Below are 25,700 nucleotides of genomic sequence, written 5' to 3' on the forward strand. Positions count from 1 at the left end.
AAGGTGACATGCAGGCTGGCTGTGGGGACACGCAGGTGTGGGACAGCAGGGGCAAAGGCTGGAGGTCATCACCGGAACAACACCTGGGTCACCTCGACACCAAGTGATTTTGGGGGCCGCTGAGCACACTGATGAGGGCAGAGCCCACAACCCCTTTGTGACACAGGTCCCCTGTGTCCCCCCCTCTTCAAGCTGCGGGGCTGGGCTGAAGGCTTTATTGAGAAAAATCCAAAACAAACAACATGGTCATTATCATACAATGAAAACCCAAATCGACTTGCCCTGCAGTGGGGGGGCACCCCCACCATCCCCAACACCATCTGTCATCACTGGGGACACTGCAGGGACCCTCTGCCCATGCCTGGCTGAGATACAAAAGGGACAAGTGGATTAGGCTGAAAGCAGTGCCGTTGTTCCCAAGCCCCCACTGCCACCGTGACCCCCATGCTGCTCCCGGGCCCCAAGGCCTGAGGTAGTTGGGCGTGCAGGCGAGACTCCCCCAAAAATGTGGGGAGGGTTTTGGGGCTCCCTGTGTCCTGCAGGAATGGGATGGTTGGTATTGCATCCAAGGGGAGCTAGCACAAGTTGAGGATGGGGAAGCAGCAGGAGCCCAGGTCCCTCTGGCACACGGAGCGGGTGCTCTGGCAGCAGGGTTGGGGGGGACATGGGAACAGTGGCTCCCTGCACGCTGGACGGCTGCGTGGAGGGGTGGCACCTCTGAGGCCATGGCAGTGGCAGGTCCCACTGCTCCAGGTGCCAGCTGGGTGCTGACGGGGCGGCATTGCTGGGAAAGCACACAGTGACAGCCCAGCCTCTTCCCAAAGGGGGAAAGGCCAAATCCCGTCCTCAGGACCTCGAGTGGAGGGACACTGGCCCCAGCAGGGGCACCAGGACTGTGGGGGATGGGAACATTGCTGCATGGTCTGACCTCACTGTCTCCACTGCAGCGAGATGAGCTGGGGGGCCCAGAGGTGGCTGATGCCCCCTGCCCTCTGAGCCCCCTGCTCAAGGCACAAAGGTTCCCTGGCTGGTGCCAGCTCCATGGCCACCCCTGGCCCTGGACCCCCTGCACCCAAAGAGGGTGGCGATGACGCCAGGGTGGCACCAAAGTGAGCAGGGACAGGGAGCTGCTTACTCTGGCTTTGGGGTGCTCTGGTTTTGGGGCACCCTGGCTTCCCCCTAGACCCTCTGTGTGCTGCCCTAGAGTCACCCCCTGTCCCCAGGAACTAGTGGCTTGTGTGGTGGCACTGTGGTGGCCCAAAGCCACACCCAGCACCTTGCAGAGGGTTTATTGCTGGCATGAACACAGTGAACTGTCAGGGCAGAGCAGCCCAGCTCAGGGGGGTTTGGGAGGCATTTTGGGGACCTGGAATGAGGGACAGGAGCTCATAGCAGCATCCCTCCTGCTCCTGCCCCTTTCCTAGCTGTTCCTAGCACCCTGTGTCACCAGCCAGGGTATCCTATGAGAACACCACCTCTCAGCTTGCAGTGGCCAAAGGCACTCCAGTGTCCCACTGAGGGGGAGCACACTTAGCACCAAGCCCAGCAGCACCCCAAAGGCTGTCCCCCACCTGGTGGCACTCCTGGGGCTGTCAGCATGCTCATTCCCAGGGCGGGGGGACGTTCACGTCGAGCCAGGGGCTGGATTAAGGCTGAAAAAGCAGCTAGAGGCAAGAGAAACCTGACCGCTCTCGCTCAGCCAGAGAAGGCTCTAAGAGTTCCCAGAATCTGTGCAAAAACAAAACTAAAGGGTTAAAGACCCCTGCGTGGACACCTCCCCCCACCCCCAGCAGCTCTAATAAATACAGGTGCAGTTTGCGCCCTCACCCCAGCCCTGGGGTCTTGCTGGCGGCTCGACTCTGGTTCTGGAGGCGGCTCCTGGGGGGACACAGGGAATGTGTGCTTCAGGGGGGCTTCTGTGCCACTTCCTTGGGGTTCTTCTCAACAGACTGCACCAAGTGGGGTCCCAGGGGTGTCCCCCACAGGGTTCCAGGTGTCCCCTGTGGGCTGCTTCTATCACTGGTGCTAATCTGCAGCTATAATTGGGAAGACAGGGTCAGGGGGTGCGCTGTCCACCGGCATCCCTCTGCCCCATCCCTCTGGGACCACAAGGCTGCTCTAGTAGCACCTGAACCCCCTTCCTGGGGATGATGTAGATCCCAGATGATGGGGTTTTTCCTGTGGAGAGACCCCATAGGACTTGCCCATGTGTGCCAACTATCCCCAGGCTTGTGAGGGATGCAGCAAAACCTTCTCATTGCCATGGAAGGCAGGCAGGGCTTCTCCATCCTGCCCCACCTTTTCCAGCTGCCCAGCGGGAGCAGGGCTGGCACCACTCACCATCCTCCTCCCAGCCCTCCGCCACGCCAGCCAGCTCGTAGTGCTTCTTGCGCAGCTCCCCCAGCTTCTGCCGCTCCTTCTGCAGCTGGTTCTCCAGCTCCAGCACCCGCACCTGGGGACATGGCCAGGACATGCCCACCCCAGCACAGAGCTGGGCCAAGCACTCCCCTTTCACACCCATTATGCCCCCAACATCAAGCCCAAAGACCACAGAGGTGCATCCCACAAGTTCTCCAATGACGAGTGGACCTGGGGAGGGGATGGAGCTCAGGTGGGCACTACTTATGCAGACAAGTGAAGGCACAATGATCTGTGTGGGCATCCCAGGCAGGGGAATTCCCCAGAGCTGCCCCATGGCAGGCGGAGGTGGGTGCTGCGGGCAGTACACGGGGGGCAGGGGTGGCCATGGGCTGCTATGTCACGATGCAAACAGCATTGGGGAGGGATTGAGGACCAAGAGCATGTGACTCCTGGGCAACCCATCTGTTGCCTTCACACCTTGGGCTTTGCCTTTGCTTGTGCTACCTGGGGGCAGCTGGGCATGGTGATCGCAAATTTGATGCCCCACCTCAGGCAGCCCAAGAGACACTTGACCGGCTGCGTTTCTCAAAACATGGGAATCCCCTACCTGTGAGTCCATCTCCTGACGCTTGATCTGGGTCAGTGTCATGCTGGAGAAGTCCATGCTATCTGTGGAGAAAGACACCACCAGCCCCCCTCAAGCTCTGCTCTCCCAGTCAGACTCCCCAGCAGCTCCCATGCTGCTGGCAGGGTCTGGTACCATGGGATATGCAGGGAGGAAGTGACAGGCAGCCATGGGCAGAGACCACAGGGGCACAGCCAGCCAAGAGTTGTGAGTGCCAGGAGGAGAGGTTTTGGGGAGGTTTGTGCTCCAAGCATTAAGACCAGAGATAACAGCCTCAAGAGGAGGTTTACGTTGAATAAAAAGGAAAATTTCTTCATTAAAAGGGTTGTTCAGCACTGGCAGAGGCTGCCCAGGGTATGGTGGAGTCACAATTCCTGGAGGGATTTAAAAACCATGTAGATGTGGCACTTGAGGACATGGTTAGTGGTGGGGGAACAGGTAAACTCAATTGTCTTAGAGAGCTTCTCCAAACTTAGTGATTACATGATTCTAAGATCCCTGCAGCCCAACACTTACCTTTCTCCTCCACTTGAGACTTCCCAGCCTTGGTGGAGGCCACCACACTGGCTGTGGCCTGGTTGACGCCCCGGGAGGCTTGCTGGAGCTTGCAGAGGTTGGCGCTGTCTTTGTCTGCCTTCACCTGACAGGACAGTGAGGAGGGGGTCACACCCCGCCAGGCGAGCAGAAGACCAGCCCCAGGATTTGGGGTGACCACATGGTGCCCCCGCATCTCCCTGAATCATGGGAAGGGTAGCAGCCTTGCTCCTACCTTGGAGGCTGCCACCAGCTGAGCGGTGCTGGCCGCAATCTCCCGGGAACAGACCATCAGCTCCTCAAATGTCCCCTTGCCTTGCACTACCAGGTCAGCAGCATCACTGCGGGACAGCAAAGAGGAGCTGGAGCATCATCCTGCCACCCGTGTCCCCTCCCTGGAACGATGGCAGGACTCTGCCATCCTCTCCCTGTTCTGGTGACAGTGGCACTTACACCATGACAGTGGCACCCCAGCCCACTGCCTTGGAAGCAGAGATGAGACCCTCAGTCCAGCGTGAATTCTTGGCATAGAACTCCTTGGGGGATGCTGCACCCTGCCATTGGTAAAGGCACAATTAGTTACTGATCACCCCAAACCCCTGCTCTGGGGGGAAAAAGGAGGAGGTCAGGGTGTCATTCAGGTTGTGTGTGGGAGGTGGGGACACACTGAACTTGGGGGCTGTGGGGTGCCCTGTGTGGGAAGGGAGATCAGGGATCACCACGACACCCCAGGAACTATAACCAGGGTGAGCCCCTGGGGTCAGCAAGGAGCTCCTGGCAGCTGGTGGGGAAGTCCCAGCAGGACAACGGTTGGAGCAGCATGTCCCAACAAGTGCACAATGACCCCCAGCTGGACAAGCACCCTCTTGCCCCCACCCCTGTCCCAGCTCACCCGTCCGCTCTCCACAATCTCTCTCTGGAGATCCTTGGAGGCCAGGACCAGGACACGGATGGCCTGCATGAGGCCTGTGCAGGAGCCCAGAATCCTGTGAGACAAACACCACTGAGTCCCCATTGTGGAGCAGCTGCCCTGCCTGCAGCATCTGTCCCCATCCTGCCTGCCTGGCTCCGTCCACTGCTCTGATCATCACTCACCTCTCATTAACTTCCAGTTGGACCCCAGTGTCACCAGCCCGTGCCTTGCTTAGCATCTCCTGGTTGAGGGGAGAGAGGCTGTACTGAGCCCAGTGTGTCTCCCTGGCCTCTACAGGGGCCCCAGCAGGCCCCCAGCATCGTGCCTGTGGGCACCTCTCTGCTCCTGGTGACCCTCACCTCAATACGGGCAGATGCGATTTCGATGGCCGCGGCCGTTGCTGCCATCTCCTTGTCCACTAGGTCACCCAGCTCCTCCTGCTTGACGTCCAGACCTCTGGGACGCAGCTCCTGGGGACAGGATGGGATGAAAGGGACCATCCAGGAGCACGACAGTCCCTCTGCTGGTGCCTGCCATGGCTTGATCCCATCCTACTAGCCCTCCTGGGCCACCCACCTCCCCGATAGCGCTGATCTGGCCCAGGTAGGCTGTCACCAGGCTGCAGTCAGCATTTGCGACCTTCCCTGGGTCTTGCAGGGCGCTGAGGTAGCTCACAGTCTCACTGCCACACTGCTTGCACAGCTCCAGCAGACCTGCATGGGCAGCATGGGGGGCTGAAGGGGCAACATGTTGGGGGAAGATGTCTGGTTCCTACCCTCCACAGCATCCTGCCTGTGCTGGCCTCTGCCTGCCCTGGTTTCTGCCCACTTCAGCACCTATTTGCCCCAGCATCTTGCCCACCTTATCCCAGCATCCTGCCATGACCCCTGCACACCCTGGCCTCTGCTCACCCCAGTATCCTCTTTGCCCTGGTGCTTCCCACCCTGACATCTGCTCACCCCAGCCCCTGCTCACCCTGATCTCCTGCCCATCTTGGTCCCTGCACACCCCAGCCCTTGCCCACCCTGACCCATACCCACCCACCATGTTCACCCTGATCCCCTGCCCACTCTGACCCCTGCTCAGGGGTCATCACCCCCAACCCCTGGCCTGGGGCAGCACTCACGGTCAGCAGGCTCCACAGGGGCCACATGGGAGGTCGCACTGCCCTGCAGGAGGGTGTTGCTGACCAGGTGGGCGAAGAGTGCCAGGTGGGGCAGGAGGGAGCCCACGGCTGCGGCAGGACAGTGGGCACAGGCCTCAGCCCCCATTGCGCTGGCCACCTGCCCCGTGTGGCAGGGCTGCCCCTGTGCCCAATGCCCGGGACTGCCACCTCTCACCTGCGCCATCCAAAAGGTACTTGCTGTGTGCGTCCCGCAGCCGCTCTGCGCACTCGGAGGCCGCCAGCGTCTGGGACAGGAGGCAATCTGCAGGCAGACAGGAGGCAGGGCTCAGCTGCGACCACAGGGAGCAGGCAGGCTGTGATAACACCAGATTTGGGAGCAGCAGGGGCATCACCTGCTGAGCCGGTGCAGCTGATATGAGCAGGATCCTCCATGCGAGCCAGGGCGTCCTGCACCATGCGCTCGGCCTCGCGCGTGGTGCTCTGCAGCAGGGACAGCTGCTCCTCAGCCAGGTGCTGCTGCAGCGCCCGCTCTGTGCTCTCCTGCTGGGCCAGAGCCGAGCTCAGAGCCCTTGCTGGGCCACCAGGCACTCCCTGCACCTGGCCCACCCAAACCTCTCTGGTCTGGCCAGAAGGGGGATGGCAGGACCCTTGTGGTACCTTGTCTCTCAGCTGGGTCTGCAGCATTTCCAGCTCTGTCCTGCTGCTCTCCCGCTCGCGGCTGAGTGTGTCCTGCAGCTGCCGCAGCTCAGTCTGCAGAGCTGCCATCTTGTCCCTGTGCTGCTCTGCTGCTTGGCTCAGCCTATCCCTCTCCTGCTCCAGGCTGGCAATCCGAGTGTTCTGCTCAGCTCCTGCCTGGTGGGGCATGAAACAGCAGTTGGGGCTGTGCTGAGGGTGAACCCTCCATTTGGGGACCCATTCTTCTTCCAGGCTTGTGCCACCCTGACTGTCCCTGCTTGGTGCACCATGGCCTGCACAAGAACAGCTCCCCACACTGAGAAGCACTGATGATCTTATCTGGTGAAAACCGAGGCTCCTGGGAAGCTTTTTCACTTTTATCAGTGAAAATGCATTTTTATCACAACTGTCACCATCCTGATGGAGGAGTGGATGCAGGGTGCTGCCTCTGCCCCATGCCCATCCAGCTGCTGAGTCTGCCCACCTCATAGTTGGGTGACTGCAATTTCCTGCCAGCTTCTGCCTCCTATGAGCCCAGGCACCCCTGCTGTCTTCCACAGCTCTGTGGGCATGGGTTACCCTCTGGCACATCTTGCAGTGTGATGCTACACTGCTACGTGGGCTTACAGCAGAGACAGAGCTGCTGACTGACCCTGTTCTTCCAGGCATTTTTATTCCATGATCCCTGCTGCTGGAGCCCATTACTCCACATAATACCACACTCAGGACCACGAAACTCCCCTATGTGACATCAAACCTGCTCAGATGTGGCAAAGATGATGACAGGGAGCTAGTTTTGAGGCCAGTGGTGGGTATCACCTCTAAAATGGTTAAGGCCTGGCTACCCAGCCCAGAGGGTGCTCTCACCTGTGTGCTGGACTCCAGCGTGCCCTGGAGGACCTGCAGCTCTTGTCTGCTGGCTGCCAGCTCTCGCTTCAGTGTCTCCAGCACCTCTGCCTGCTCCTGAGACTGGAGCAAGGGGAGAAGTTAGCAGCACTGGTGCCCCATGGGGAGCCCCTGCTCATCCCTGGTGTGTCCCCCACCATCCCTACTCACCTTCCTCTGTGCCTGCTCGCTCACGCGCTGGAAGGAGTCCTCCAGCTCCTTCTTCTCCCGCTCCACATCCCCCTGGGCCTGCCTGGCCACTGTAATCTGCTTGGTCACCTCCGCATTCTGGCAACATCAGAGAATGAGCTGAGCAGCCCCCGGTATCAGAGGGCACGGCTGGGAGAGGGGATGCTGGGGGGGGCGGTTTGGGGAGCCCACCTTGCGCAGCAGGTCAGCGTGGTTCTGCACCAGCTCGCTGTACTTCTCCTTCAGTTTGCTGTACCGCTGCTCATTGGCCTGTGCCCGTCCTGCCATGCACACAGGGACACAGAGCTGAGCACATGAGACCCCCCACTGCCTGGGGCTCACCCCACCCCATGCCAGTGCTGGCACTCCCTGCTCACTCTCAATTTCCGTCAGGCTCCGCTGAGCCTTCTCTGTGTCCTCCCGCTGCTTCTTCAGCTCCTCCAGCTCTGCACGCAGGAACTCACTCTCGTCCTGTGCCTGCTGCTTCAGGTGCTGCTGCTCAGCCAGCTCAGCCTCCAACTCGCTGGCATGGCCACGCAGCTGCACTGCACCCCGCGCGCTCTGCGGGGATGGGTGGGGGCTGATGGTGCTGTTCAGTGCTTGCCAGGACTAGTCAATGTCCACTGGTACCATCCAATGCCCACCAGTACTGTCCAGCAGCCCCCCCCCATGGGTACCACCCTGCTGGCCCCCAAATGCATCTGGGCAAAGCACAAGGATGCTAGGCAGTGGGCCTGAGCCCACCCCCCCGACAGGGATGCAGCCCCCTGGCACACCTGGGGACCCCTTGTACAGGGGAAGCCACTGGGAAGAGGGCAGGACAGAGATCTGGTCACTATCTTGTCCACCCACCTCAGCCTTGAAGTTCTCCAGCTCCTCCTTCAGGGCTGTGATCTCCCCATAAAGCTGCTCAATTAGCCGGTCCCTAGGAAGGAGAGACATGGGATACACTCTCAGTGCCTCAGGGACACAGCCTGCCTGTGTCACTATGGCTGTGATGCCGTCTCAGACAGGGAGCTCCTGGTACCATCTTGGCCATTCTGCAGCATCGCCAGGATTGCTTACTTGTCATCCTTGTTCATCCCGTTCTGGCTGTTAAAGTTGAAGGGGTCACAGCTGAAGGAGCTGCCAAAGATGTCATCAAACTTGTTGTCAAACAGGCTCTGTGGGAAAAACAGGACAGACCTAGAGTGACCCCACTACCACTTGGGAGCCCTTGTCCCTCTATGTCCCCAGTGTCACTGCCAAGCCAGCCTACAAGCTGCCTGGACACCGCGGCTGGTTCCCCCTGCTTCCAGGACACTGAATGTGATGAACTTGATGAACATGGGGCATCTGTGGTCCATCCCCACCTAACTGCTAGAGAGAGAAGATCCCCAAAGCCATGTCACTGCATGCTCCTTCCCCTCCCCACTCAATGCCTGAAGACAACCCTTGGTGGAGAGGAGGGTGAAGACCTAAAGGTCTCCATGGCAATGCTTGAAGACAAATCTCTCCTTTCTCACTGGAGGGCACCACACCACTGAGCAACACTGGGAGAATTCAGGCTAGTTCAGCCCCAGCAGCACCCAGACAGGACACCCAGCATCCAGATGGGATAAGCAGCACCCAGATGGGACATCCAGCACCCAGACAGCCACCCAGCATCAACCCACCTCTTTCCAGTGACACTCCCCAGCTCCCAAGGCCATCCCCACTGTCTCAGCCCTCACCGCTGCATGGATTTAGAGAAATAACCCCGGCTCAGAGGCAGAGAGCCCCCACCATCCTCACCTGCGAGGCTGCATCCATCTCCACCAGGTCTGTGATGGGCTCACTGTCAGGTGAGGACGCCTCGGCGGGGATCACCACCACAGGGCTGATGTGCTCTGACAGCGCAGAGGCACGCAGGAAATTGGGAGGGCTCTGTGGAGGGAGTGGAGCAGGGCTAAGGTGGAAAGACTGGCACTGCTGCTGGACTGAAAGCACAGTTGGTTAAAATCCTGCCCTGGAGCCGAGCTGGCCATGCCTTGACCCATGAGAATGGAGCCAGGACCCACAGGTCCTGGAGTGATGATGCGGAGGAATAGAATCAGAATTCTTAAGGATAGAACCAGGACCCGCGGGGATAGAACCAGGACCCGCGGGGTTGGATCTTATCAAGGGCTATGGATAAGTGAGAGAGGGGATCTCAGCTTCCAGTCAGAGGGCAGCTACATCCAGTTGGATGCCACCCAGTGAGGGATAAAAGAATCCTCAAGGCCCAGGAGCCCCACACTGTCACCAGACCTAAGAAGCTGGGAAAGGCAGCAATAGGTTTTTTTGGGCCTTTTGCCAGAGCCCCCACTGCTGCCCCTGGGCACAGGGACAGGGAACATGGGGACTGCAGGGTCTCACCTCTGGAAGCTGCGGGATCTGAATCAGCCGCTTGAAGTACTGGAGGTTGCTGGAGCGATAGAAAAGGTCCTTGAGCCTGCAAGGAGCAGGGAATGGTTAGAGATGATTCTTGTTCAACCTGGACAACCTCTTGCCTGACTCTGGGGCGGGGGGGGGAGGTCATCTGGCCACTGTAGTGCTCTGGAAGGGAATGTGTTTTGTGCTGCCACCAAACTTAGGACTTAAAAGTTTTGGGGAGGAGGGGAGGAGGGACGGTGGCCAGCCACACCACTTCTAGCTCCCACCTCTCCCAGTCACCTGAGCATCCCAGTCAAGATCTTGGCGCTGTTGATCACTGTCCCAAGGTAAGTCTCTGTGTGGTCAGAGCATAGTCAGCACTGCTATCTGCTCTTTGAGTTTCTGACCTTGAATCAAGCTGTCTCTCAGCACAACAACATCCTCCCCTGGCACCATGACATCCCCTCTTTGCTCTTGGTGGCCAGTTTTTGTTTTGGTTACTCTAAATAATCATGTACCAGAGACCACAGCACGTCCCTGCTCACCCATTTTTGATCTCAGTGCCTTGGGAGCACTCCCAGAGCACCAATGCTCTGGGTGTGGGCACTTACTTTCGGAACTGCTCCAGGAAGCGATCCCGGTGGCCCTGCAGTGTATCTGCTGGCAGACCTAGAAGAAGCAGAAAGTAGAAATGTCAGCGGGTGTCTTCATGGATCAGGGAACAACCCATCAGCACAGCCACATGGAGATAGCTGTTTCCCAGAGATGGCCACCCTCCTTCGGGGGTCCGACTACTCCACACAGTGTCCTGCTGCAGGACGGGACCACACCCCACACTCCTCAGAGCAGAGAGAAGTGTGGGCTGGTGGCTGCCATAATTCCCGATCCTGAAGGATGTGTGTTTTGCCATGGTGACTCCCTTCACCCCGCAAAAAGAGGTGGGGGAAGATGTGGTGGTCAACAGCCCAGGCTGAGCAGGGTGGTGGACCCAGTGCCTCCCTGTGTGTTCCCCCTGTCAAAGGCGGTGGTGCTGGGGAGACTCACAGGAGTGGAGCTTGAAGAGCAGCTTGACAGTGTAGTCATAGAGGTGGCTGCAGTCCAGGATCACCTGGATGAGCGGGGCCAGACGGCACTGCCCTGCTGCTGTCACTGACACTGAGCGTGACATGTCCAGAGAGCTGAACACTGCAGGGAAGGAGTGCAGGATCAGATCCGGGAGCAGCAGTAGCACCCGAGGGTGCCACACTGTGTCTGCCAAATCCACACATGTCATCCAGAGCAAGACACCCACTGGCCCTTAGGGACACAGCCTGCCGCCCTGCAGTTTGTGAGCTCAGTGGGAGGCAAAATTCCCACCCAGGTTTCCCACCCAGGCCTGGGAACACTATAGCCCGGCACCATAGGCCTCCAACCAGGACTGAGCCCCAGCCATATTCCTGGGCAGAGCTGACATGTGACCCTGTGCTCTGCCTGTCACTGTTGTCCCACTGGCCACTGGAGTGTGCTGGGTGTGCCAGATGGAAGATGCTCCAAAACCAGCTTGGAGCAGCTGAAGACCATCTTATTCCAACATCTTCCACTAGACCAGGGTGCTCTAAACTCTATCCAACCTGGCCTTGAACTCTTCCAGGGATGGGGCAGCCACAGCTTAACTGGACAACCTGTGCTAGGGTCTCACCACCCTCACAGCCAAGAATTTCTTCCCAATTTCCCACCTAACCCTGCTGTCTGTCAGTGGCAAGCCATTCCACCTTGTCCTGTCACTCCATCCCTTGTCTGAAGTTCCTTTCTGGTGCTCTTGGAGCCCCTTTAGGCACTGGAAGAAGCTCTAAGGTCTTCTGGACCCTTCTGTTCTCCAGCTGGCCACCCCCAGCTCTCCCAGCCTGTCTTCAGAGCAGAAGGGCTCCAACCCTCCAAGCATCTCTGTGGCCTCTTCTGGACTTGCTCCAGTAGCCCTATGTCCTTCCTGTGCTGGGACACCAGGGCTGGAGGCAGCTCTGCAGGTGGGATCTTACTTAAGTGGGGCAGAGGGGCAGAATCGCCCCCTCACCTGCTGCCCATGCTGGGGGATCAGCCCAGGGCATGGGAGGTTTTGGAGCACACATGGCTGGGGCATGTTGAACTCCTCATCCTCCAGCACCCCCACGTCTTTCCCGGCAGGGCTGCTCTCCATCCCTCCATCCTTCACCCTGGATTGATACGAGGGGTTGCCCTGACCCAGGTGCAGCACCTTCCACTTTGCCTTGAACCATAATTCAGGTGAACTGCCCATAGAAGAGCTGAGCTGTGATGGCCTCAGCCAACATCCCCGGTCAGAGCCTCATCCAGCTTGGATCAGCCCCACCAAGGGGCTGGACTCCAGCAGATCTCTCACTCCACCATGTCTCAGAGCAATGGAGACCTTTACCTGTCTGGAAGAGGTTCAGCTCACACTCCAGGTAGTCAAACATCTCCACCGTCAGCTGAAAACTAGGAAACAGGGTTGAGGATGGTTGAGGACTGTCTCCAAGGACACCCATGAGGAAGGGTCTTGTCCCTGCTTGGTCATGCTGCCAGTGGGGTTGGGCAGATCATGCCACCCACCTGCACCCACTCCCTCCCAGACCTTCCCCTGCCCTGCACTCACAAGTTATTGACGTCATTCTCCCCAGCCTCATCAAGCTGCCGGTCAGACATCTGCAGATTTCCAGGGAATCGGGGATTCTGTGGGGAAAACAGGAGTCAGGAAAGGGTTCCAGAAAATCTCGTGGTCTGGCCACAGCTCTGGGAGCACCAGAGCTGTGATCCTGCAGCCTCAAAGTCAGCTCTTGGATGAGCCAGGGGAGAGATGTGAGGGGAAAGGGAGGTAGCACAGGGTCTCTGAACCCTGGGTGACCACAGCATCCCTAATCCACAGCATCTGTTCTCTTCCCAGCAAGAAGAGCTGATTCTCCCTGGGCTGAGAAACCTGCCTAGCAGGGAGCAGACAGGGCTGCCAGCAGAGAACTGGACAGGATGGAGTGATATCTGCCCCAGGGGGTACCTGCCCTGGCCTTTTGGGGAAGGTCACATCACACTTCCAAAACAGGGTGATGGGCACAGAAAACACCTCTTTCCAGCAGTTTTCCCATCTAGGATAGCTGAGGGAGAATGGAGTGTGTGTGTGTCTCCTACTACTTGTAATCCACCAAATCCCAGCCCAGCCCAAGGAGCCCTGGGCCACCAGGAATCCTGCCACCCCTGAAGCATTGGCCCTTGGGAAATTTTTGATGGCCACTGGCAGATTCAGGAATATTTAATGGAGGCAGCAGGATAGCCATGCTGGTACCTTGCTGTCACCCCAGTGCCCACCCCTTGCTACAGCCTTGGTGACAGGGACAGGGAGGCTTACCTTGGTGTGAAATTCCATCTTGGTTCTCAGCAGTTTGAGGTAGATGCTGCAGAGCTGACCGTAGCCCTCGCTCAGGTGGCCCTGTGGGGACCCCAAAAAGCTGCTGAGATCCAGGGCAGGCTGTAGAAAAGCCTTCTGCTGCAGAATAACTGACCCCTCCCTTATGTCCCCAAAACCACAGCCAAACCCTCCTCACTAGCACCTGGATGCAGACTGGCTGAACTGAAGGAATTTGGTCAGACCTTCTCATCACCTTCTCTGCATGTTTCAATGCTTCATTTGACTGTCAGAGCCAAGTTTTTATTGGGTTTTGCCATAAAATAGGAAGGAGGCATTTGATTTTGGTGGAAGGGAACACAGAATGCAACTGAAACCCAGCCCAGGTAGGTGATAACAGCCACAGGTCAGCCATGGCTATGCTCTGCTTCCTGGGAGAGGGAATCCCCCAAGCCTACACCCCCCCAGCCTGGCCATGGCACCCCCATGGTCTCCCCACCATGGCTGGGAGGGTTGGTCACCTACCCACATCCTGCTCATGTCACTCAGCTCATTCTTGTATCGCACAGAGTCTTTCAGGACCTGGAGGAATGATGGTGACAATCACTAGGCAGAGCACCAGGACAAAGTGTTCCATACTTGAAACCAGGAACTGGGTGACACATGGGAGGTCTTGATGCATTCCCAACCCTTTATTGCCGCCACCAGCCCTGGGTGCCTCCAGTTCCCCAAGGAGGATCCTTGCTGATGGCTCCTGCACGCACGTCATTGCAGGTGCTGAGCACTTTCCTCTGGCACTGGCACTGCGGTTTGAGGCACACAAGATTTTGGGCAGGGCAGCACCAGGAGGGCTCTGGCACCCAGGATTGACCTGCAGGAGGGCACTGACCCTTTGGGAGAGCTCCAGCACTGATGCCCCCATAGGATTGATCCACAGGAGGGCACCAACCCTCCAGCTCCAGGTCCTGCTCAGGATTGACCCCTGGGAGACCAATGGCCCTCTGGGAGGACTCCAGTCCCCACCCCAGGACAGACCCCCCCAGACAGACACTGACCCTCCAGCACCTCCCATCACCCAGTGCAGCCCTGCAGGGGAAAGGACCTGGCCCCAAGCTGAGCTGTGGGCACTCACATTGGAATGTCCATCCCGGAGGAGCTTGTGGAAGACATGGCAGAACTTCCAGCAGAGCACGGCATTGCCGGACAGTGGGAGCCGGTTCACCACTGACCAGAAGGTCTGTGCTCCCTTCTCGTGGTGCGTGCCCAGGATGCATGGTGCCGGTGGTCAAGGAAGCACTCCTCTGCCCTTTGGTGACGGAGAAAGGCCACCCAAAGACAGCTGCAGCCAGAGTGGCCAGGCCACCACAGGGAGCTAATGATGCCAGTCCAGGCATTCGCTGTCCCCAGAGTGGCACAAGCCACCCTCTCCCCTGCCACCAGCCCTGCTCTGGGAACACCATGGCACATGCAAGGCTGGGGCTGTGCCTCTGATGAGCCTTCCCAGGTGCCTGGCTGGGATGCTGGGGATCCACTTTTGGTGGCAGTGTCCCAGCCTACTGTGGGCACCTTCCCCTCCTGCCTTCTCCTGGGATGGCAGTGCTGGGAGCACTAGCCTGGGCACCTACCAACATTTCAAAGGCTGTGACAGCAGTAGCAGGGACCCTGTGCCATGCTGGAAAAATATCCAATGTTGTTAATAGCCCCCAGCCTCCCCAGCACCCTGGGCACCTCTCCTCACACATCCTCTTGATGCTGCCCCTTTTCCAGGCAGCCCCAGCCTTGCTCCCACAGTCCCATGGCCAGCTTTGAGAAGGATATTCCTGGCATGTTTTTCCTTGACAGCCACTTCCTGTGCATTAATGGCCTTATTGATGCTGACGGTCTGCAAGAGAGAAGTGATGGGGGGGCGAGGGTGAGATGGAAAAGGTTGAGGCTCCTTCACGGTTCCCCCCCTTGCTCACTGAGACCCTCCGGCTCTGCAGTGGCTGGGTTCCATCCAGGTCCCCAATCCCTGCTTGTGCCAGATGAATGCTGACCTTTCCCAGATGCCTTTCTGGGATGCAGTTGGCATCCACCAGGTTCAGCTGCTGCCAGGACTCATTTACTCAGGATAATAATGAAACAATTAAAGCAGTGCCCACAAAGAACTCTCTGCTGCCCTCAGAGTGGTGAGACAGGCAGAGGGAAGGCAAATTCCTCCTCTGCCTTTGGATCGTGGGCAGCAGCTGGCAGCTCCTACCCCACTTTTGGGGTGCTCAATGGGGAGGACAATTTGGGGGGGCACAAAAAATTGGGCAGTAGGATGGCAAGACCACTGCCAGGGCAGCCTGGCAAAGGTCCTGGCTGCTCCACGGATTAGAGGGACAGGAGTGAAACCCACAGGCAGCACTTGCCATGCAGGTGTTGAGGACCCTGGGGAGTCCATGCTGAGGAGCCTTGGCACAGCCAGCCACCATTTACCCTATGGAATGCAGTGGCAGCCACTGGAAGAATTTTCCAGGCAGGATTTCTAACTCTAACTCTAGCCCTGATCCTTCACAGGGACACAAAGATGCCAGCTCAGGGTCATCCTCTCCCCAGGCTCCCACATCACCAAGTGCTTCCTTGGCACCTGCTCCAATGAATATCCTGCTGCCAAGGGAAGGAACCGCCTGGCTCAGCACTGCCAGAAGCAGCTCATTACTGATATAAACCAATTAAAGTCGTGAGATTAATTTCAGTGCCTTTCTCACTACAATCATTGCTGCAACCCTGCTTCCTGGTCCTCTCTGAGGTGGCCCGACGTGGCTTCATCTATATGGACTCCAGCGAGTCTGTGCTGAGCAGGGCTGGAGGGGCCCACAGGAGCCCCAAATGTGGTGGAGTACAGCCCAAATCCACCAGGAAGTCCCTCTGCCACCAAAACATGTGCCAGCTGGAGCAGAATGATGACAGCCTGAGACAGATGAGACCCCACCCACAGCTGCATCCCAGCCCTACACCCCCAGCCCAGAGTCAAGCACCCCCTTAGCTGAAACTGTGACCGGGTGTTCCAGTTCTGCTGCAGGGATGCCACTGCTCTATGGTGTTTGCAGCCCTATCCCTACTGGCTCTGGGTGGTGACCATGGAGGTGACCAGTAAGGACCATGGAGGTGACATAGGAGGTCAGCAGCAAGATGTAGGAGGCTCATGTTGAGGTGTCAGGGGACCCGAATTCTCAGAAGCCTCAGCCCCTTGTCAGGAAAACCATAAAATTAAATTCAGCATTAAAAACATGCCAGTCTGGATGACCATGTCCTAGAGGCCTAGAGCAGGATGCCTGCATCCCAACATCCATCTGTGACACATGTCATGGATCCACCTCCAGGGGCAGCTTGTCCTCATTCAAAATCCCAGTCTTCAGCCCCAAGACTGTCAGGACAGCTGTGATGAACCAGCTGGCACAGTGAGAAGTGCCAGGATAAATGCACATTCCACCTCAGAATGGAGTCCTGGACCACAAGGAACAAGCCAAATGCAAAGCCAGAGCTGGGGAGCAGAAGTTCATAGCCAGAAGTGGGATGTAGGCCCCACTTTCCCAACCTGCTTCTACTGTCCTTGAACGACCAGAACAGGGGTGGTCTCCGGAGGGAAGCTGTGCTGCATCCCTGGGAAAGCTAGAAATGGAGCTCCCAGTTGAACTGCTCCTTTGTGTCAGCTTTTCCCAGCAAAGCAAGGACACTTTTTCTAACTAAGGAAGCCCCAGTGACCTCCAAGAGCGAGAGGACACAGTGGGAGGGTGATGGGGGCTGGCAGCCCCTGGTTCCAGGCAGGGACCAGCTGGAGCTTCCATCCCCAAGTCCCTCAACTCCATTTGAAGCACACACATCCACCTGGAAGGCAGAAAGGTTTCCGAGGAAAAGCTGGGTCTCACTTTCTGGGTGTAGTTGTGGACAGCCCACTTTCACATTGCATTCCCAGGAGTACAGGGCGGGGGTCCCATCCCCAGAGCCACTTGGGGTCTGCCCAAATTGCCGTAATCAGTGTCTCTGGCAGTGCCCACAGCAGCAAACTGGGGGAGCATGGAGCACTAGCAGGAGACCAAGGCTAGAATTGTCACCTCTGGGGGACAAGCGGGGTCAGGGAGGGTGATTTGGCTGCAAAATTGGGTCAGAGCAGAGAGAAATTTGGGACTGCCGGGACAGCAAGCCCAGACTCCTTCCCCACAGAGGGTCTTTTACCCTGACTCAGAGATGCCGCTCCCCACCACCATCCCACACCTGCAGCTGATGGAATTTTAATTTAATTATGAGCTTCCAACCTATGGGGGTGACTTCTGACCCACCAGGACACATTTGGGCAGCACTGCCGGCCCTGCTCCGGTTTCGTGAACAGGGCAGGGGACATCGGGCAGCCCCACACCGCACCCTGCTGCTGGGACAGGAAACCCTGGAGTTTCCTCTTGTGCAATAGGCCAGGCAGGAAGCAGGAGGAGAGTCCAGAGGGGTCTGTTGCAGAAGGAGAAGTGTGAGCGTGACACTGCCATCTGGTCAGCCCTGAAGAGCCACAGGGCCAGGACTGGGCTCAGTGGGGCAGGACGTGGGGCAAGGCTGTGCACAGGGCTCTGCCAGGCTGGGGAGTGGCTCCATGGGTGCTGCAAGGGCTGGGAAAGATATTGGGGCTGGGAAGGCTGCAATGGAATGCTGGAAGCACTGTTAGCTTTCCAAGCGTCACTTGAGCAGGGTGAGGAAACCCCACTGATGTGTGCATGGAAAGGCACAGGCCATTTGGGAGAGGAGCAGTCTGGGACTATCTATCCCTGAGCAATGACATCTTTCCAATAGTCTTTTCCTCCCTCTGCAACATCAAGGGGATTCCCAGAAACCTGTGGAAGGTCTACTGCCTGACAGGCCACACCATATGGCTTGACAGGCCACCACAGCTTTATCCCACAGGAATTCCAAACCCCTGATCTAGCCCAGACCTTCTCACATGGAGATCCCACAGCAGGGCAGAGCCACCAACAGCTCCACACTAGGGTGACCCATGGACCAGGTCTCATCTCACCTCTCCAGGCATGTATCTGCAGGCTCCAGACAGAGAAGCCCAAAACTGAATGGAGGAAGAGGGTCAGGATGACAGAGGCTTTCTGAGCCCTGACACGCACTTCCCTCTGCCACACACACCCTCACTCCCCGCCAGCTCTTCCCAGATTACTCTCTGAATGCAAAATTTCCCATTTGAAGGCAAAGAGCCAAACTTGGCTCAGGAGCAGCACAACGCCTTCCTGCTTCTTTCATTTCCAGAAGGAAACGAGTGTTGATTAAAGAATCCAGAGCTACTGCAAATTATTTGGACAAACTGAGTAAGTCGCAGTGCAAATCCTCTTAGTAATGCTCCCTCATTTCTTCTTAATTCCTTTCTATAAATGGAGAGCCGGGATGGAGCGTACCTCTGGAAAACTGCTCACAAGCCCTGCAGTCACAGGAGCTTCAGAGAAGGGAGTGAGCAGGAAGACCTGACTACAACAAGCCTGGAAGAAAAATCCATGGGCTTAATTAAAATGCAAATCCCAGTAAAGCAAAGCTTGGCTCAGGCTCTGGAGGGTGTACAGAACATGGGAGCCAGGCAAGCTCTTCCAAGGGCACATCTTAAGCTGCACCAAGGGAAATGTAAGTTGGATATTAGGAAAAAGTTTTGTACGGAAAGAGTGATAAAGTTCTGGAATGGCCTGCCCAGGGAGGTGGTGGAGTCACTATCCCTGGGTGTGTTTAAAACAAGACCGGATGTGGCACTGGGTGCCAGGGTTTAGTTGAAGTGTTAGGGCATGGGTTGGACTCAATGATCTTGAAGATCTCCTCCAACCTAGTCATTCTGTGAATCTCTTTAAACATCACCCACCTTCAGCAGCTAATGTCAAATCCCAGCCTCGAGGGGCTCAAGGAAAGGTTTTGTCCAGCAAAACCCTGGAAAAAAGCCAGCTGGGTAACACCTGGGGTAGTCAATGCTCCACTGAGGACTGGCAAGAGCTCCTGGGGACAGCTGGGGTGGCTACAGTCCCCCCATGCTGGGCACCTGTGGCCTGACAGCAGCAGCAGGAGCAGGAAACAAGCCTGGTTTTGTGCCTGACAGCAGCTGGAGGGAAAGGGAGGCAGGAAGGCAGGAAAGCAATGCTGGCAGGCCTGGCTGGCCACATGGGATGTAAAACCCAGGGATATATTTCTATGTATTGGACAGGAGGATGCTCAACCTGCCTTTCCGCTCAGTCCCATAGGCTTCTTGAGAGCAGGGAGTCAGGAGATTTGAAAAATACCTTCCCACCACTTAATCCCGGCTATTTGGCTGCATCTGCTGCTGAATCCATGAGTGTGGAAAGCAAGTGCTCCTATCCTGGCTGGCTACATCCTGGACCTGCTCTGGGGATGAAGCTCTTTGTCCAGGCTGTGTGAGCATATTCCAGAATATGCTGCCGCTCTTCTTACCTCCTGCTCCCTCCAGATGAGTATAACTCCCAAAATGACACAAGTCTCAGATTTTGCAATGCTGGGGCCATAAAAACAACTATTTTCCTCAAACCAACAACATATTTCAGTGACAGAGACCCCAAAACCTCACTGCATCCACTGGGGTCACTCCCAGTCGTGGTGGCTTCAGATGTCCCTCTCCCGGAGGAGATGCTGATGGCACCAGCCCAGATGCCAGCAGGAGGAGGATGAAGGTGTCCAAAGACAGCCATGAACCCCAAGTGATACCAGTGTAGGTGTCTGGGGTCTCCTTGTCCCACAGTCTGCACTTGGAACACCCCAAAACAGAGTCACACGGAAGATGGCAACAAACTCCGTGAGTCACGCTGGAATCCAATGGCATCACCACGATGCTCTTCTTGGCAGAGACCTTGCTCTGGCATCGCTGCCTCCAGATCTGCTCTCTCTCCTGAGGCCAGGAGGATGATGACTTTAGATCAATGACACCACCAGTCCCTCCAGCACTCAGCAATGCCTGATAAAGGAGCGTTATGGAGCTCTTCCAGCACAGGTGGGGTTTCCTGGGAAAAAAACACCTAAGCCAGGAAATGCAGTGGTGGTGTGAAGTTCAGAGGTCTCTGACCACTAGCAGACATGCAAGGCTGGAAGCTGATGCCTAGCTTCTAGCATGCCTTTGCCTTGAGGGCTGTAGTGCTGCTATCCCAGCAGCAAAACCAAAGTAAAGTTGTAGGATGCCCATTATGTCCATTTGGAACGTGCCTAGACAGCCCACTCCACCAGCTCCCAGTTCCTCCTGAGGGAAGCAGAGGTTGGGATCCACAGGAGGATGCACCCATGAGCTGTGTGCAAGGACTTGACCCACCACTGGCTCTTCCAGAGCCTCCAGTGAGAATTCCAAGTTCCACACCATCAGGAGGGATGGGGTAGGATGAAACAGTGTGATGTAATTTCTCCTCCACCTTCGAGGCAAAGGAAAGAAGGAGGACAACCAGCCAACCAATCTGTGGTGGATCCCAAGGGTTCCAGTGAGACACTCAATGCCAGCAGGAGAGAGCTGGAATGATCACAGGGAGAGTTTGGCTCCCAGTAACAAGAGTTTAACACAGTGATCACATCACTGCCCACCACAAGGAACCAGCACCTGGAGTGCTGGGCAACTAGCTTCCTCCAGCCATAAATAACTTATGTAGTTTAATTACTTGGACACAGAATTTTAAAATCCAGTTTAAGGAACATGGACTTTTCTTTTACACAGATAAACCTTAGGGGAAAAATGATGGTAAGAAGAAATTTTGGGGAGAACAGCTGGCAAAAAGCAAGGCTACAAAATCCAGATCTCAGAGGGAACAACTGGGGAAGCTGACACTGGAAAGTTCAGAGCCCAGGCTGCCGCTGCCTGGCACTTCCAACCCCAGAGCACAACCAGAGCCCTTCACAGGGAGCTGGATCTGAGGAGAGGCAGAAATCCAGGGGGACCCCCAGGATCCCCATCCCTCCATTAAAACATGCATATTTATTCATTACTCTTCTCACTTAATTACTGCTCGGGGCAGTCAATCCGTGCCGAGCTGGCTCAGCTGCAGCCAGAGCCTTTCCCATAAGCTGCCCCAATAGCCAGGCTTTTAATTTTAAATGGGGATTTTATGCAAGGATAATCTCTTCCAGCAGTGGTCACTTCTGTCTGGGGAGGGAGTGTGGCCATGTCTGACAGGATCAGTCCAGGAAGGTCTACCACCACCTTCAAAAATTCCTGAAACATTCCCAGTGACGCTGACCAGAGTCTTCTGCTTCCCAGCAGATGCAAATATTTAGGCATTTTTTGGAACAGGAAGAGATAAAGGAGTGAGGATGAAGGATCTGGGGAGCAGATGCAAGGAGCTCATCCAGATATGCATTTCTGTGATCAACTACCACCCAGGACCCACCTTTCTTGAGAAGCATCACCCCAGCAGGAACATGGCAGCTCTTATTGTCCTAGCAGAATATTCTGAAATTAAGCTCAGATCTAGTGTTGGTGGAAATTGTTCCTCGCAATGCTTCTGGGTGAGCAGCAACTCCCAGGAGAAGGATGGGGCAGCCCTCTCCTGTTAGCCCCCCAGGATGTCTGGATCTTGCAGTGGTGCCAAGAGCAGCCATGACCACGTGGACTCAGTGCTGCATCTGAGGGACATGCTGGAGCACCGGGAAAAGCCAAATCCCTCTTCCCAGGAGGGCAGCACAGGGGTGAACATGCCCCCATGTTGGAACAGTCCCTAAAAACCCACTTCTTGCCCCAAATTCGTTTTCATTCCTTCTACCTGGGCAAGGCGCAGTCCCCATGGGCCAGAGGAGCTGTGACAGCAGCACTGGGCACAGGGACACAGGTGCATGGAGATACAGGTATGTGGGGGACACAGGTACTCGTGGGGCCATGGCAACATGGATGCATGGCGAGTGCTGGTGGGGACACGGATGCATGGGGACACCAACACTCGTGGGGACACGAGCGCTCGTGGGGACGCGGGTGTTCGTGGCACGGCCTGAACCCGGCCGAGCTGAGGACTGGGGGAAGACGACTCACACGGACGTGTGGTAGCGAACCCGCCCCGGCCGCAGCCGCACGGGAAGCTCCGCATTCCCACGGAGATGAACCCCCCACACCCGCCGGCGGGTCCCGCTGCCACACGAACCATCCCCGCTCCCCGTGATGTTCCTCCGGGAACCGCCGGTACCGAGGGTAAAGAACTTCCCCGGGAAGGAGTTTCCCTGGATGCGAACCCTGATTCCACGAATGAGCCCGGGAGGGGGGCGCGAGGGTCCCCGGGGGGTGGCCGTGGCCCGGTACTTACCACCTTGCCCAGCTCCATGGCGGGGGCTCGGGGCTCGGTGCGGGCTCAGCGCGGCGCGGCGGCGCCCATGGCGGCGGCCCCGCGGGGCGGCGGCGCTCGAAGGTTCTGCCGGGCAGCGGCGGCGGCGACGGAGCGGGCGGGGCGGGGGCGAGGGGGGCGCGGGGCGCGCTCCCGCGAGGGGCGGCACGACCGAGGCGGGGGGCGCGGCCGCGGCACTCGGCCGGAATAACAAAGGAGCCCTCGGGGGGCGGGGGCGGGGGGCGGCACGCTCGGGGGGCGTCCCGCAGAACCGCCCGCCCACCCCCGCCGCGCCCGCTCCGGGGCAGCGGCAGAGCGTAGGAGAGGATGACGGCCAGAGGGCTCGCGGGCAGGGAGCTTCGCATCCCTCGGCGCAGCCGCTCTAGTCCTGCTGCCCTATTACTAGATGCACAACCCCCACCCGAAGCCCTGCTCCACTGCCAGATCTGCTGCCCCATCCCTGGCCTCCTGCTCCATCCCCTGCCCCACTGCCAGACCCCTCTCTTACTCCCTGTCAGACTCCCTACCCCTTTGTCTGCCCCCTCATCCATTCATTCCCTGTCAGCCCTTCTGCTCCATCCCTTGCCCCATCTCCTGCCCCATCTCTGTGCCTGGGGGTGAAGCTACACCGGTGGGTCTGTCTGGCACCTCTGCAGAGTTCCCTTGTTCCAGAGCCTATTTGGCTGCTAGCATCTTGCTTCCAACAAGAGCAATTAAACCAGCGTAGTAACAAGCCCCTGGCTGGAGTCAGTCCCACGGGCAGGCAGGAACAGCTCGCTGACCACCATGACCATCTCGCCGGGGTCAGGAAAGTGTCCAGGCAGGAGGATTTTGGTTTTTCCCAGCTCCTCCTTGTGCTCAAGGAATATTTTCTGATGGGAAGGCACAAAAGAAACTGAAACCATTCTTCTGTTACTTAGTGAATTTCCTGAAAGCAACCCCAAAGCACTGCCAGGGCCCTTGGCTTGCCGGTGGAGATGCTTCAGGGCCCAAAGAACAAAGTGCTGCTGTGGGGCCAGCCCAACCAACACACTAATCCAACACACTAATCCCTCGGGATTACTGCAGTCTAGTCACAGCTCAGCCACTTACTCTGGGATGATGGTTTGGCCTCTCTTAATGAGATAATAGGATCCCACATCCCCAAGCAGACAGAGCCCTGCCACCCCTGCACTCTCCCAACACCCAGCTCCACAACCACCCAGTTCATCCCAGTGTAGGGTCAAATCCAGGTCATGTTTTCATCAGGTGGTTGTTAAAGCCCTGTGAGATCCCTGGGATGGACAGATGGATGGAGCACTGCTCGGCAGCACTGCTTGTCTCGCAGCACACAGCTCACAGGTTTTTTGCTGGACTAAATGTGTTTTGCTAGAGCAGATGGTTTCAAGCAGCAGCCAAGTTCCTTTGGGAGCAGAGTCTGGATGCTGCTCTGAGCCTGGGAACGAGCCCGGATCAATGCTCTGCAATCAGGGCAGGTACCTGCTCCTGTCACAGGTGCCATCATGGGGCCAGGCTTTGTGCCCTTCCCCCAGTGAAGCCCCACAGCGAGTGACTCCCAGCTGTGTTCTCAACATGAAAAGTGAGAGCTTGGATCCTCACTATGCAGCCCACCCCCCAGCACAGTGTTCCCCCAGCTTAAAGGGATCGTGGAATTAATTGATTTCCCCTTAGCTGGGTTTAGCATTACTCTGAACTCAGTGCTACGACCCCTGCTGCCCGCTGCCCCAGGATATGCTGGAGGTGCAATCCAGAATTTCCAGGGCACCATCTCCAAAGTCACCAAGAAGCCAAGCCACAGCTTCCAGAGGCCACAGTGCTGCAATTAGCACTTGGTCATTAAGTACTAATGGCTCATTTGCATGAAGAGACTTTAGGGCAGGTATGCAAAGAGCACAGCCAAAACCAAAGAGGATCTAGACTAAACCCAGTCCCTCCCACATGCACAGGATAGATGGGACTTTCTCTACAATGCCACCTGCATGAAAAATACCCTTTGAAATAATAAGTAGGATACATCAATTTTTTCATAGTTACTGGTGACATGCTGTAATGCTACTGGAACCTGCTTGCAACCATGCCAGACTGCTCACCCCCCACTCACAGGCTTTGTGCTCCCAGCACTCCTGCTCAATCCCCCAAATTAAAATCAGCTAATCATCATTAACCTTATTTTTCCAAATAAGCTTTCAGACCAGCTCCCCTCTGAACAAAGTGCTCAGCTCAGGGGGAAGGTATCCAGGGCCTCCTGCAGAGCCAGGACATCCAAGTATTTGAGGCCATAGCTGCAGTGTGGTTCCTCATGGCTGAGCTGCTCCAGCTGGCAAAGTCCAGAGTTTGGACACCACCAGGAAGCACTTTGGGCAAAGGCAGAGAGCTCCAAATCCACCTGGCTTCACAGCGTGGGAGGGGCTTCAGCCAGGGGGCAAAAATCAGAGCCAAGGCAGCTCGAGGAGAAAATCTGGAAATTAACTTAAAAGCAATTTTGGGGGGTCCTCAGAGCAAAGAGAAACCCCAGTTTCAGAGAAGCCAGGAAAGCTGGAAGCACCAACCAGGAATGACAGCACCCAACCAATCCAGGGCTCAAGAAAGGCTGGTGCAGCCTATGGGGATAGATCCCACCACTTCAGGGATCCACTGAGGTGGAAGGAATTTCATGCTCTTCCCAAGGGAGCTCCTTGCTGTAGTTCACTGCATCACCGTGAGGACACAAGGGTGAAGAGGCATTCCTGGCCCCAGGGTGCTCTTGGGTTATTCCCATGTGCTCTCATGAAGAACAGGGGATACACAGAGTATCCCAGTCAAATGTGCAAATCCACACACTTCATCCCAGGCTCCAGCAAATCTCTCCAGGGCTGCATCCTATATGAACAATTTGGGATCCACTTGCAGAGGCCCTAGCAAGTCTCTCCAGGTGGGATGGAGGGAATTAGGAGGGATGCACTGATGGGGCTGCTGCACAACTGCAGGGCATCTCAGGCACTGCCTCCACCGGGGTAGGAAGGAGCCTTTCCCACAGGGAAGAGGGAAGGCAAAGTGAGGGCTGCTTCCCTGAAGAACCAGGAGGGAAGCAGCTCCTCCTTCACCCTGTCCTCTGAGGGCCTTCATTCATCATCCTCTGGTCTGATCTGGAGAGCTGCAGATCCTTCCTCTCTCCCTGGCTGTACTGAATCTACCTGGATGCTTCACTGCCAGTCCCTTTTCCCCACCCTGGAAGTACCCCCGACCCTCCCGCAGCTCTGTGACTGTCCTGCCAGCTTCCAGGATGGGATGTGTAGCCTGGATCACGATGGACGAAAAAAGAAGAGACATTCAGCATTTCCCCCCACCTGCTGGAGGCTCTGCAAGCAATTTTTTAAACTCAA

The 25,700-nt window shown here is 56.9% G+C and overlaps 1 protein-coding gene across 3 annotated transcripts in view; it reads right to left on the minus strand.

Annotated features, from left to right (window-relative positions):
• Positions 1 to 201: 201 nt before the first annotated feature.
• HIP1 (huntingtin interacting protein 1) overlaps positions 202 to 25,700 on the minus strand; it is a 44,022-nt gene continuing 18,523 nt past the window's right edge. Inside the window, exons 1-31 of one of the 3 annotated variants that reach the window (XM_036394988.2) lie at positions 22,321 to 22,534; positions 14,867 to 14,930; positions 14,181 to 14,323; positions 13,574 to 13,630; positions 13,052 to 13,132; positions 12,308 to 12,384; positions 12,089 to 12,150; positions 10,726 to 10,866; positions 10,293 to 10,350; positions 9,685 to 9,760; positions 9,082 to 9,213; positions 8,374 to 8,471; positions 8,161 to 8,233; positions 7,686 to 7,869; positions 7,501 to 7,589; positions 7,291 to 7,407; positions 7,102 to 7,203; positions 6,217 to 6,411; positions 5,952 to 6,099; positions 5,774 to 5,860; positions 5,560 to 5,667; positions 5,010 to 5,146; positions 4,793 to 4,903; positions 4,616 to 4,674; positions 4,413 to 4,506; positions 3,974 to 4,074; positions 3,756 to 3,861; positions 3,503 to 3,626; positions 2,969 to 3,030; positions 2,341 to 2,452; positions 202 to 2,036 (exon numbers count right to left, since the gene is read on the minus strand). In XM_036394988.2, the coding sequence (XP_036250881.1) occupies positions 2,026 to 2,036; positions 2,341 to 2,452; positions 2,969 to 3,030; positions 3,503 to 3,626; positions 3,756 to 3,861; positions 3,974 to 4,074; positions 4,413 to 4,506; positions 4,616 to 4,674; positions 4,793 to 4,903; positions 5,010 to 5,146; positions 5,560 to 5,667; positions 5,774 to 5,860; positions 5,952 to 6,099; positions 6,217 to 6,411; positions 7,102 to 7,203; positions 7,291 to 7,407; positions 7,501 to 7,589; positions 7,686 to 7,869; positions 8,161 to 8,233; positions 8,374 to 8,471; positions 9,082 to 9,213; positions 9,685 to 9,760; positions 10,293 to 10,350; positions 10,726 to 10,866; positions 12,089 to 12,150; positions 12,308 to 12,384; positions 13,052 to 13,132; positions 13,574 to 13,630; positions 14,181 to 14,323; positions 14,867 to 14,930; positions 22,321 to 22,338 (3,027 nt within the window). In that variant the 5' untranslated portion in view covers positions 22,339 to 22,534 and the 3' untranslated portion in view covers positions 202 to 2,025. Of the gene's footprint in view, positions 2,037 to 2,340; positions 2,453 to 2,968; positions 3,031 to 3,502; positions 3,627 to 3,755; positions 3,862 to 3,973; positions 4,075 to 4,412; positions 4,507 to 4,615; positions 4,675 to 4,792; positions 4,904 to 5,009; positions 5,147 to 5,559; positions 5,668 to 5,773; positions 5,861 to 5,951; positions 6,100 to 6,216; positions 6,412 to 7,101; positions 7,204 to 7,290; positions 7,408 to 7,500; positions 7,590 to 7,685; positions 7,870 to 8,160; positions 8,234 to 8,373; positions 8,472 to 9,081; positions 9,214 to 9,684; positions 9,761 to 10,292; positions 10,351 to 10,725; positions 10,867 to 12,088; positions 12,151 to 12,307; positions 12,385 to 13,051; positions 13,133 to 13,573; positions 13,631 to 14,180; positions 14,324 to 14,866; positions 14,931 to 22,320; positions 22,535 to 25,700 lie in introns of those variants that run through there. The other 2 variants (XM_036394989.2, XM_036394987.2) reach the window with 2 other exon arrangements.

This window comes from Molothrus ater, chromosome 21, assembly GCF_012460135.2.
Source record: "Molothrus ater isolate BHLD 08-10-18 breed brown headed cowbird chromosome 21, BPBGC_Mater_1.1, whole genome shotgun sequence".
Classification (NCBI taxonomy): Eukaryota; Metazoa; Chordata; class Aves; order Passeriformes; family Icteridae; genus Molothrus; species Molothrus ater.